The sequence below is a fragment of the Halichoeres trimaculatus genome, unplaced genomic scaffold, assembly GCF_033239565.1.
Source record: "Halichoeres trimaculatus isolate MK-OKI-2021-1 unplaced genomic scaffold, fHalTri1.1 fHalTri1_scaffold_14, whole genome shotgun sequence".
NCBI classification, from domain to species: Eukaryota; Metazoa; Chordata; class Actinopteri; order Labriformes; family Labridae; genus Halichoeres; species Halichoeres trimaculatus.
The window spans coordinates 3896807-3909949 of record NW_027437192.1 but is presented as its reverse complement, the minus strand read 5'-3'; the positions used below and the strand labels follow the sequence as shown (position 1 = coordinate 3909949).

At 40.5% G+C, this 13143-nt stretch overlaps 1 protein-coding gene across 1 annotated transcript in view; it reads left to right on the top strand.

Moving 5' to 3' along the window:
• The window catches only part of LOC141802819 (phosphatidylinositol 4-kinase beta-like), a 28736-nt gene extending 15872 nt beyond the window's left edge, over positions 1-12864 (top strand). The window contains exons 5-14 of the mRNA XM_074686577.1: positions 4261-4488; positions 4756-5013; positions 5092-5198; positions 5271-5375; positions 5455-5578; positions 5690-5803; positions 5886-6037; positions 6133-6265; positions 6464-6584; positions 8429-12864. Coding sequence (XP_074542678.1) covers positions 4261-4488; positions 4756-5013; positions 5092-5198; positions 5271-5375; positions 5455-5578; positions 5690-5803; positions 5886-6037; positions 6133-6265; positions 6464-6584; positions 8429-8610 — 1524 coding nt within the window. The 3' untranslated portion in view covers positions 8611-12864. The remainder of the gene's footprint in view (positions 1-4260; positions 4489-4755; positions 5014-5091; positions 5199-5270; positions 5376-5454; positions 5579-5689; positions 5804-5885; positions 6038-6132; positions 6266-6463; positions 6585-8428) is intronic.
• The last annotated feature ends 279 nt before the right edge of the window (positions 12865-13143 follow it).

Here is a 13143-nt window from a genome sequence, read left to right as displayed (position 1 = left end):
CGCACACTACCGTGTTGCACTTGTGCTGCTGATCATGCCGCGCATCTGTTGCTCCTCTTCTGCTCTTAGCATTCACCAACACACCAGATGATCGGCCCAACTCTACTTCGATGGAGATCTCCCAAAAGCGGCTTCCGGACAAGACAGTTATAGCGCCGACTATAGGCCTGGCATGTTTACTAAAGTGTTATTAGTCCCTTGGCGTTTCTATGTTAACGCCGATTTTTTTTACTGCGTTTTCACTCAATTTAGTGTTTTGATGAAACGTTGTTGTGTAACCAGGGCCTTAGAGCACCAAGCTGTGATGAACACTATACACACAGAGTGCTCACCTTTTGGACACTACACTACAAACTGAGTTTACACAGTTTGACAGTTATCACCCTAGAAACAACAAATATACACATTACATGGATATTTTACATCATGGGAAAAGTAAAGTAAAGTGATCTTGAAAAAGTCTCCCTTCAAGATATATCCCTGATTGTAATCCACACTTTAAAATGAGATCATCAGCGCCAATATTACTGGTTACAGGTTATTTTAAATTGCTACTTCTTAGCTTCCATTTTGGGTCGCCCAGGGCCAGATTGACCTACAGTACGTCTAGGTCTCTATGACATCACCACGCCGGCTGATGAAGTTTAGTAGACAGAAAAGATAAAACACAGACATCTGTGATTTTTTCTGCTATAAAAATAATTTCTGTGATTTATTATGTAGTGATGGTGGAGACTGGAGCCTAACTGACAGAAAAAGGACAGAGGAGCAGAAGAAAGATAAACAGGAGAGAGATAGAGCACGAGCTAAAGGCTAACACAGGGGTTAAACTGTTTGTGCTAATGTTGATTCCAACCCACAGTCAGCAGTTATTCTGCAGTGGTCTGTTCAAACTTTAGAGTCGATCAATAAAATGAAGAGTGAGGTTACGTTAGCTCTGATTGGTAGATGACTGGGAGGACATAAACAGGATTTACTAATGTTTCACATTTCATACATGTCTTAGAGCACCGGGCTGCTAGCTGTGCTAAACATAAACGGCTACTAAACTACATACAAAGTGATCATGTTTAGTTGTAGCCACGTTAGCCAACAGATACATCATAGCACCAGGCTAACATTTAGCCGGCTACTACAACGTTTGCTTGATGTCACGTTTCAAACCATAGCGCTACGTAACTTAACTAATAAATACCTTACCTCGACGTGTTGTATCTAGTAAAAAGTTATCTTGAACAACAAAAATTTATTATGATCTGATTTCCATATAATTCCAAAACAAATACATGCCTAACTAAAATTAATTTATGACAGTGTGTGGAGACTCCAGGACCAGAAGGTGGTGATGTAGTGCAGTCAAAACAGATCCTCCTCATAGCATCTTTAACACAGAAAAGCAATGTTTAAAAGATCTGTTCTCCAAAACAAATGCACGTGTCCTAAGGATTGGGTGCCAAGAGCTGATTCCTAATTACCAAGATTCGTGGGTTTGAGAAGGTTTTATGGTTCAGTACCACGCACTGGTTCCTAACAGCAGCATAAATCTTTCAGGATTAAATCTCAGTGAAGTCTACAACAACAAACAGTCGTAATGAGCAGAGCCAGGACCAGGACTCAACAGGTTTGAGGTTTTACAGCCCAACATGAACCAGAAGATCATCATCATTGGGATGGGAGTCCAGGGAACTCCTCAGTTTGTGACTCTAGCCGTCTCGAGGTCATGATATGTACGGGACTGAACACACAGCTGGTGTGAATTGACGGATGAGAGAGCAAACAGTCATGAGAGGAGGCCCTGTGGGTCAGAAACTCAGTCCACTTCAGAGATGAAGGAGGAGAAAGTAGAGGAAAGTCCACTCAGGACTGAAAGTCCTCTGAAAGACCAGAGACGATTTGTTGAGTGAAAGAGAGAAGGAGCTCTCTTTGTATGTGTGTGTTGTCACATTCCTGGCCGGTGTTTCTGTCACGTGCAGACCAACACTCTCCCTCCTCCTGGCCGGGAGCCAGACACAGAGAGCGATGTGATTGGCTCAGAGCCATGTTTGGTTCCTCTTGCTGAGAAACAGACGATAAAAGAAGAAGAGAGAAGCTCATCCCTTCATCGTCTGTTGAACTCTGCGTTTCATCTCTGTTAATCTGAGAGTTCAGACAGACCCATCAGTCTGACCTGTTTGTGTAAGATCCCCCTTTAAACCTGAACCAAAAACAGCTTCCTCATCGCCGTTTCCTCTTCCTCTGATTCACCCGTCATCGTCAGATCTGTTTATGTTTGAATAAAAGAGACCATGAAAGGGAGACGTTCAGCCAAACAAAAACAAAAACCTGCTGCAGACAGAAAACAGGTCTCTGACTCCTCCGTGTCCCGCTGGAAGGGAGGAGGAGGAGGAGGAGGAGGAGGAGGTGACGGGAAGGACAGGAAGTGAAGAGGAGGAGGAGGGGGAGCTGGTTTACAGCCAGACACTGCAGATACAGACAACAACAACAACAAAAACAGGGAGGTGACGGGGCGATGAAATGTCTCACAGATAATCTGAGTTATAGGTTAGTCACCCAGAGATGGAGTCCATGATCTCTGCCCTGGTTTCTGTCTGATCCGGACTCAGACCGTAAACTCCTTTCCCCAGTTTGTTCAGCAGAATCTGGGTCATGTAAACATCTCCTCTGTCTTTGATTTCCTCCCAAAACGGCTAAAACGTTTCCATGTGTGCAGGGCTGAACCCTCCTACTCCTCCTCTTCCTCCTCCTCCTCCTGGTTCTGGTCTGGGAGGGTCCAGGAAGAGGATTGGCACTCCTTGTTTTGAAGTTAAATGTTTGACCAGGTCTGATTCTGTTTTCTCTCCTCTGAACCGAGCTGAGCGGCCACCCATCTTGTTCACTGTCACAGCTCAAAAACATGTAATTGAAACCTGACCTGAGTCAAAGTCTCAGTCTTTTTGTTAGTTTAAAAGGTTATTAAAAAAAAAAATGCGCTAAGAAATTAGAAAAAAAAAACTCTATAAGATGAAACGATGCAGGAGAGAAAGTCGTGACTGTGTTTACATGTCGCTGACTAAAAGGAGGTAGAGACATTCTGCCCTCTGGTGGACAAACAGCTGAACTGCAATTTATCTGATCTTTGATTTTCTTAATTTTTTCCTAATTTTCCTTTTTTCCTCTTGTTGAAACTGTATTCATATTTTAGTGTTATAAGGATTCTTTTGGCAAATTGTCTGAATTTTTTTATTATTTTGATTTTTTTAAATTATTTTGAATCTTTTTTTTTTTTTTGAATTTTATTATTATATTTCTTACTATAATTTTTTTATATATATATATATTTTTTTTTATTTTTATTATGTTGAATTATTATTTTTGACATTTTCATTTGGTCCGCAATTTATCTGATCTTTGCTTTTCTCTATTTTTTCCTGATTTTCCTTTTTTCTCTTGTTGAAACTATTGTAATTCTTTAGTGTTTAAAGTCCTCCTGGCAAATTGTCTTCATTTATTTATTTTTTTTTTTTTTCAAATTATTTTGAATCATTTTTTATTATTTTGAATTTTTATTATTATTATTATTATTATTTTTATTTATCATTATTATTATTATTATTATTATTATTTCGAATTATTATTTTTGACATTTTCATGTGGTCTGCAATTTATCTGATTTTTGCTTTTCTTTATTTTTTCCTAATTTTCCTTTTTTTCTCTTGTTAAAACTATTTTCATTCTTTAGTGTTTAAAGGATTCTTTTGGCTAATTGTCTTAATTTTTGTTGTTATTTTGAACTATTATTTTTTACGTTTATGTTTATTTATTTATTTTTTTAAATTATTATTTTTGACATTTTCATGTGGTCTGCAATTCATCAGATCTTTGCTTTCCTTTAATTTTATTTAATTTTTATTTTTTCTTCTCCTTGAAACTGTTTTAATTTGTTAGTGTTTAAAGGATTCTTTTGGCAAATTGTCCTGAATTTTTTTTTTATTAGTTTGAATTATAATTTTTAATATGTTCAGAAAAACAAGAAGCATAATTAAGTAATAATGTATCTTTCTCAAATATAGGCTTTATTTTGTCTCTCTTCGGCCCCTGTAGTAGCTATACATGATTTAAGACTCAAATAAATCCCTATGTTCTCATTGGTGTTTTGCAAATACCCTATTTCAGCCTCCTGGTTAGCCTTCTGGAGGCTTGGGCGGAGCTATGGGTCATGATGTTACAATAATGAATCATAAAGGATTGAAGAATTAAAGTGGTCTCTGTGTTGTGTTTTAGCCGGAGCGTCTGCGTCCTCAGCGGGAGTTCGTGAAGTCTCTTCTCTGCATCGGGAAGCGTTTGGCGACTCTGCCGACCAAAGAGCAGAAAACTCAGCGTCTGATCTCTGAGCTGTCGCTGCTCAACCACAAACTGCCCGCACGAGTGTGGCTGCCGACAGCCGAACACCAGCACCACGTCTGCAGGATCCCTCACACACAGGCTGTGGTGTTAAACTCCAAGGACAAGGTACACGCACACACACACACTCTAGGCCATCAGATACTTTAATACAAACCAAACAATCTTTTTCTCTCTCAGTTCAGTTTTATCAGTGCTGCCTCTAAAAGAACAGAGCAGTGCTTGAGTTACATTTAGGGAAAGTGAGACGAGCAATCCCTGCTAATGAAACAAAAGCAGTGAAACACAAACAGAAAGAAAGCTCAAAACATTAGCAACGCTGTGTGTCCTCTGCTCTGCTCTCTGTCTTATCTTCCTCCTCCTCCTCCTCCTCAGGCTCCGTACATCATCTACGTTGAGGTGTTGGAGTGTGAGAGCTTCGAGACGTCCCCTGTCCCGATCCGGATCCCAGAAACGAGGATCCGCTCGGCTCGCTCTGCAGAGAACCTGGACTGTGGGGTCGGGGTCACTGCGGCTAACGCTAACAGCACGATGACATCAGAGCACAGAGCTGGGAGCTTCTCCACCGTCCAGAACTACGATAACGACGATGAGGCGTGGGCTACGGATGACATCGGGCAGCTGCAGGTGGAGGTGAGAGATCCGTAAATCTGTGACTTCAGTGCCCAGGTGACGACAACACCTTTAACACCTGTCGCCTCTCTGTCTCAGGCTGAGGCTCAGACCAGCAGCAGCGACAACATCAGCCAGTTTTCAGTCGACAGCATCACCAGCCTGGAGAGCAAGGAGCCCGTGTTCATCGCAGCAGGAGACATCAGGTAAGTTCTCACACACACATGCAGCACAAACAGGTGTGTGTCTCTGGTTAACTCCCCATGTCGCTCCTCCAGGCGTCGCCTCTCTGAGAACCTCGCTCACACCCCAACCACCTTCAGGAGAGACCCTGAGGATCCATCAGCCGTCGCCCTCAAAGAACCCTGGGAGGAGAAAGTTAGGTGAGCGCTACGAGTCACCTGTCAATCACCTGGGGCGCGTTTTCGTTTTGTGTCTCTAAATCTTTGCGTTTGTCTCCAGGCGGATCAGAGAGGCGTCCCCGTATGGTCACCTGCCGAACTGGCGGCTGCTCTCCGTCATCGTGAAGTGTGGAGACGACCTGAGGCAGGAGCTGCTGGCCTATCAGGTCCTCCGACAGCTTCAGGTATGAACACACCTGGATACACCTGTTGCTGAAGTTTAGGAAGTCGTTGCTATGTCTTTAAGAGATGTTTTCTTAATCTGACTGTGTGTGTGTATGTGTGTGTGTGTGTAGTCGATCTGGCAGCAGGAGCGAGTCCCTCTGTGGATCAAACCCTACAAGATCCTAGTGATGTCATCAGACAGCGGCATGATCGAACCCGTCCTCAACGCCGTCTCTCTGCACCAGGTAACCTCGGCAGCTTGATTAACTTGATCATCTGTTGATTTGATAAGTAAATAATAAACTCTTTGTTTTTTGTGCCCGTCAGGTGCGTAAACAGAGCCAGCTGTCTCTGCTCGATTACTTCCTGCAGGAGCACGGCAGCTTCACCACCGAGGCCTTCCTCACGGCTCAGAGGAACTTCGTCCAGAGCTGTGCTGGGTACAGCCTCATCTGCTACCTGCTGCAGGTCAAAGACAGGTGAGTCTCACCTGAGCCAGGCTGACTTCTGTCTCCAAGCCCCTGGTCTTAATGCTAAGCTAGGCTAACCCACCTTCTTTGATTTGACCCTGCAGGCATAACGGGAACATCCTGCTGGACTCTGAAGGTCACATCATCCACATCGACTTCGGCTTCATCCTCTCCAGCTCTCCCAGAAACCTTGGCTTTGAGACGTCCGCCTTCAAACTCACCTCAGAGTTCGTGGATGTGAGTGAGCGGCCAAAGTTTGGAGTTTACGATGACGTTTTCTTCTTTTAACAGTTAAAATTCATTAGGTTCAAACAGGTGACCAGATCCTGATCACCAAAACTGGGAATGTCAAACTAGTAGAAAGTCTGAAAGCACAAATCTGAACCAGAGAATATTTAATTACAGGGTGACGATGGATGTTTTTGTGTGTCTCAGGTGATGGGCGGTCTGGATGGAGACATGTTCATCTACTATAAGATGCTGATGCTTCAGGGGCTGATCGCTGCCAGGAAACACATGGAGAAGGTTTTGCAGATTGTCGAGATCATGCAGCAAGGTAACCACAGTCCACTTCTTCTTCATCATTGTTTGTCCTCAACATATTTTACCGTAATTTCTTTTACAGCTAAGCCTAAAAAACACAATGACTTTAAAAATCTCCACAAAGGATGCTTGAACTCCTTGATGCTTTCTCCTTGTCCAGACCTTTCCCTTGTGGCTAGACTTTTTCATCTAATCCAGGCCTTTCTTTCTTGTCCAGAAGATTTCTCGTTGTGTAGGATTTTACATCTTATCAAGACCTTTCCTCCTTGCCAGGCCTTTTCCTCTTGTCTAGAAATTTCCTTCTGGTCGGGACTTTTCTTTATTGTCCAAAACTGTTCTCTCCTTTCAGACAAATCTCTCTTGTCCATGCTTGCCAAAACTTTTCCTTCTTGTAAAGACGTTTCCCCCTTGTCTAGACATTTCCTCCTTGCCAGACTTGTTTGTCTTGTCCAGGCACTCATTTGTGCAGACATGTCCCTACTGTCAAGACTGTTTCTCCCTTGTCTAGAACTTTCCTCTTTGCTAGACTTGTTCCTCTTGTCCAGGCACTTGTTACTTGTTCTGACATTTACCCATTTTCAAGACTTTTTCCTTCTTGTTTAGACTTTTCCCCCTTGTCTAGACCTTTCCTTCTGTCAAGCCTTTTCTTCTTGTCTAGACATTTCCTTCTTGTCTGGAGTTTTCTTAATTTTTCCAGACACATTCTCTCCTTCCAGACAATTCCCCTTTGTCCACGCTTTTCCTCCTTGTCTTAACTTTTTCTTCTTGTTCAGACATATCCCCATTGTCAAGACTTTTTCCTTCTTGTCTAGACTTTTCCCACCTTGTCCAGACCTTTCTTCTGCCAGACTTGTTCCTCTTGTCCATGCTTTTCCTCCCTGTCTAAAATTTGTCTTGTCTAGACTTTTCCCCCTTGTCCAGACCATTCCTCCTTGTCTTAACTTTTCCTTCTTGTAAAGACTTTTCCTTCTTGTCCAGGCATTTCATCCTAACCAGACTTGTTCCTCGTGTCCCAGCACTTGGTAATTGTTCAGACATTCCCCCATTGTCAAGACTTTTTCCTTCTTTATCAGACTTTTCCCCCTTGTCCAGACCTTTCCTCCCTGCCAGACTTAGTCCTCTTGTCCAGGCACTTGTTACTTGTTCAGACATTTCTCTACTGTCAAGACTAATTCCTTTTTGTCTAGACTTTTCCCCTTGGTGGGACCTTTACCCTTGCCAGATTTGTTTGTCTTGTCCCAGCACTTGGTACTTGTTCAGACACTTCCCGATTGTCAAGTCTTTTTCCTTCTTAACCAGACCTTTCCTCGTTGCCAGACTTGTTCCCTGTTGTCCACGCTTTTTCTCCTTGAATGAAATTTTCGTTCTTGTCTAGACTTTTGCCCCTTGTCCAGACCTGATCTCCTTGTCTCAACTTTTCCTTCTTGTAAAGACTTCCTTCTTGTGGACACATTTCCTAATTGCCAGACTTGTTCCTCTTGTCCATGAACTTGTTACTTGTTCAGACTTTACCCCCTTGTCAAGCCTTTTCTCCTTGCCAGACTTGTTCCTCTCGTCCATATATATCCCTTGTTAAGACTTTTTCCTTATTCTCTAGACTCTTACCCCCCTTGTCAAAATGTTTCCTCATCGGTCAGAGAATCCTTTTTGTCCAAAATGTTTTTCCTTTACAAGCACTCTCACCTCACGGGGTTTCCTTCCCGTGTGTTCAGGTGTTCTCACCTTGTTCAGACCTTTCCTTTTCCTCATTCAGACCTTTTCCTTTCTTTCTTATTCTTTACATTTCTCACCACGTGAACTCAAGTCCCCTCTTGTCCTGATGTTTCCTCACTTCCGTTTCATTGTTTCATCCCGCAGGTTCCCACCTACCTTGCTTCCACGGCTCCAGCACCATCCGTGGGTTGAAGGAGCGTTTCCACATGTCTCTGACGGAGGAGCAGCTGCAGCTGCTGGTGGAGCAGCTGGTGGACGGATCCATGCGCTCCATCACCACCAAACTCTACGACTCCTTCCAGTACGTCACCAACGGCATCATGTGATCGCAGACACCACCCAGACTGACTCTGGAGTTCATGCTTTGACTGGATCTGTGTTCTCGTTCCCCGTCTTCATCTCGTCCGTCTCTGGAGTTTCTGACAGATGGTTGAACTCAAAGATCAGCTGATTGGATACCTCTGGATTTTGGATTTGTGCTGCATTCGGGGCAGCGCGGGGTCTGATTTCCCACCCTGAGACTGTTTAAAGAGAAAAACAACAAACTGGCTGGAACTAGCACAGAAGATTCTGGATTCTCTGGATTGTCTGTTTGTTTTTTTCCTGTGATAAAGTAACGACTTCAAACTTTGACTGGATTCAACTGGATTTCACTGATTTATCCGACCAGCACACAGCGTAGCTCAGCTGCTCTGTGACCCGAGTGTTTGATGTTTCCTGTTCCTGTCTGAACTCTTTGTTAAATCTGAGGGTTTACGGCTCAGTTTGAACGATTTGATGAAGGATAATATTGATGATTTGAACTCTGATTTCTGGAACCAGGCCTTTATTGACCTGCAGTGTAGTTTCACATCAGCTGATTTAAAGTTTGGCTGCTTATCAACAAAAAACGTAAAAATAAGTGAAGTTAACTTTCATGAAATGTTATTGACCAAATGATTAACCGTAAAACGGAAAGAGTCGACAGCAGAGCTCATTCCTTTAAGTCAACTGGAAATTTAAAAGTTTTTGTCCCATTTTTGTGCTCACTTGGCGCCCATCAGTTGTTAACAGATAAAAGCTTCAACAGTTGTATCCAACAGAAACTTTGAACACTTCACACTTCAGAATTATACTGAATTTAACAACTTCAACAGTAACAGAAAAGACTTAAAGCAAAATTTCATTTTAACAATGAATTTAGTTGTTTCTAAGGGAATTTCAGTGAAAGTAAAAATCCCTAAAATTTCAGACCCCCTAACATTTTTTAAAAAGCAGCAGGAAGCTGTTGGAGACAAACAACACAAGTCTGTTGGTTGTTTGTTGTTTGTTCTTAAAGAACAGAAAAGTGTAAACACACTACCTGAAATATGAAGGAAGCTTAAATTTCCTCAAAATGTTGAGTTTTAATTTAATTCACCAGAAATTTATCACAGCTTTAGTTAAAAAGTGTGTGTTTAGTCTCCCTGATTGCGCCGTAGCAGCTCAATGCATTCCGGAACCACATCAGAACTATGCATTCCGGAACCACATCAGAACAATGCATTCCGGAACCTTCCTTTTACAACCTTACAGTTTGATACTTTGTTGTTGCTACAAATTGAATTCAACTAGGAAGAAGACTCAAACTTAAAACTATAAAATCTGGAACAAGGTTTTGTGATTTTCTTAATCTTGCGCCACCTTCAGGCCAAACTTTGTGACCAGTAACAGAAAGGAAAACAATCTGTGAATACTTACTTTTCTCATTTTGAGTAAGATTATTACAGTCTTAGCCTGTCAACATGCTAACAAGGCAAGAATGCTATTGGATGTTAGATAGTTGTTGTTTTTTTACAGTCAACTGTCAACTATTTGAACAAACATCAAGAATCACAACTTTTTGGGGGTCAACTGATCAGCTAAAAGTTAAGTAATAGCTCCATACTTTAAACTAGCAAGCTTGATAGTGTCAGTGAGATGCTAGCTAAGATTTGCATGCTAACACAAGTCTGAAAAAAATTGGTGTTAAGACTTTAGAAATTGAAGAAGATGAATCAAGTGATTTAAGAATTTAGGGAAAAAAGTTGTAAAAGTGAGAAGTCTCTGGTGAATTAATTAAACCTCTTCATATCTGTCCAATTCCATAAAATCTGAATCTTTTAGATTAACTTTATCTTATTTTTGTTGGTTTGTTTATTTTATTTCCAGGTAGTTTCTGTTTAAAAAAAAAGGTCCATGTTGAATTTCAAAGGGTTTTCTTTGTTTAGTGTCTGTTGACAGAACCGTACAGCTCATGCTAAAGATGCTAATAATAACAAAACTCTACAGTGTTGAATATGAAATTATGTGTTTATGGCTGGAGTACAACAGTGCAAACACTTCCTGTTATTGTTAATTACTCAGACAGTTTCCCGCCTTTTTGCTGAGTCAAAATGGCCACTAAGTCGCAAAAGGACTCGTTAGCAACACATAAATGCAAGAACGTCCTCCTCCTTGTTCCACTTTGTGTAAAAAAAAAATGTGTATGACGGTTACCTGTCTGTTTATATGTTTGCATATTTAACAAACGCTTGACACTCGTCCTCCCTGATTGACCCAGAGATACATTCCTGTCATTGGCTCTGGCCAATCAGAGGAGGCGGCTCCTAGGATTCACAAGAGACTTTGAATTCTGTGTTTAACAGAAAGTTTATTTTCTTCATAAGGAGATCGTTGATGATCTGTTTCCTGAATATGTGAATGTTTCTTTTGTAAGAACTGTCACTAAAAACAGATGTTTGTCTGAGACAGGTGAGAAGCTAACTAATGCTGCTAACGCTAACAGTGGCTTTATTCCAGTGTATTCAACCTGTGTGTAACACCTAAAGACTGTTTTTATCTGCATTATGTCACGGTGATGAAATTTTTCTTGTATGCTTTAGAGATCACTCTTCTTGTTAGGAAAAAAAAGATAGCGTTAGTTCCGCTTTTGTTGCTCAATTCACTAGCTAGTGTACCGTTTCACTAGAACTTAGAAATGGTGTGCTAAAGTTTGTGGCTAGTTTAATTCCTTAAAGCTCTTAAAATCTAACCTAGAACGTCTTGTCAGAGCTAAAGCTAGTTAACTAATAGCAAGTTAATGCTTTTATGGCAAATGTTTATATCTACAGGTTATTTGAAGTTGAGGAATGACCTCAATGAAATACAAGCAATCCTGTTACAGCTTCAAAGACTAGCTAACTAGGGAGTTGTAACCATTTTAATGAATTTAAAAGCTCTATTCTTTCTTTTTTGCTAACATTTCTGCTATAAGTTATTCTGCAAAAGCTAATGTCAAAATGTAAGTTAGCACAAAATATAAATGATGAGTCATGCTAACGGCTAACACATGCAGCAGTCATGACATTTGAGTTTTGGTTTCTTGCAAAAAAAAATGCTTTTGCTGTCTGATTTTAATGTCTATCTTTTATGATGTTATCAGATGCAGTCATTTGTTCTGTTCTCTATTTTTCACCTTCCTTTAGTTCATGTTATGCTAGCTTACTGGCTAGCAAAGCATTTCATCATAGTCGTAGCTCCTTAACTCACCTTAGTCAAAAACTAACTAGTGTTTTGTTCCGCTTCTGATTTGATTTAAAACTTAAAAGTCGGCTAAATGAGAAACTGCTGTTTCTTGTTAGTCTCGGAGTGACTCAGCAAAAAACGCAACTAGCTTGTGCTCACCCTGTTAACTGTTAAATCTTTGAAATAATGTTTTGAGTAAACTGTGTAATCCTTACGCTGGAATAAAGCCCGGTCCTGGCGTTGCTGTCAGGGTTCATACCTGAGGGTTTTTGGTGTTTTGACCACTATTAAAAAAGAAGAAGAAGAAGAAGAAGCACAGATCTGTTCATGTTACCACCTGCTAACTGTTAGCTTGCTACTTCATACACCTCTGCGCTTCATAAAAGATGCAGCTGAGACTAATGTTTACGAGATAATGACTAAAACAGCTAATATCTTTGTTGTTCCTTGTTTCGGTTTGTGAATAATGTATGTATGTAAATGAATTTGTTTCCTGTGAGAAAAATTAGATGCCTTGAGACGTACAGAAGGTACAAACTCTTATCAATGCAACAGAAGGGGTCAAAGACCTGAGAAGTGCTTTTATATAAAATGTTTTACTGCTTTAGGGACGAGTTTTAGGACGCTAACATCTTCCTCTCCTGCCTGAAACCAAGATTCTTATGTTTACATTTCTTTTTAGTGAATTTAGACACTTTTTAAAATCTGAAGTGAAAGTACAGGACGCTTTGGAAGCTAAACTTAGTATTTCAGCCTTTTTTTGTTTCTTGTTTGCTTAAGGAATAAAAGTCATTGTAAGAAAAAAGTAACATTTCTCTAGTGGAGAGGAAAATGTTGCAGCTTGTTGAAAGTCGTCCCAGCTTTTAAAAAACCTTTCATTGCCTTCTTTCTTCCTTCCATCAGCTCGAACACATTCAAGAAATTCAATGTGAAAAACTCTTTTAAGTGCATTTATCCTGAATGAAAATGTTCTGTGTGGTTTGTAAGGATTCCTCTGTGTTTTTAACTTTAGTTGGTACTCAACATTTAACACTAAATCCATTAAAGCAGCATGGGGACTCCTCGCTCTGAACTTTGACTTCATTATTTTTTTTTAATAGTTTTCTTCTTTTATTTATTTTTTGGTAACTTTCTAACCTCCATACATGAAAAAAAATAAAACAGAAACTACAAACACTTGTGAAATATTCAGGAGAAAAACTATAAAAATGATTAATAAAATACAAGTTATGTTGGTGATACATTATTTTAGAACCTATATTTTGTTTTTTGGCTGAGTTTGGCTTCCATACAAATGTTTAAAGGGCATATTTACAAAAAAAATGAACATAGAATAACAAAGTGGACACCAGAAA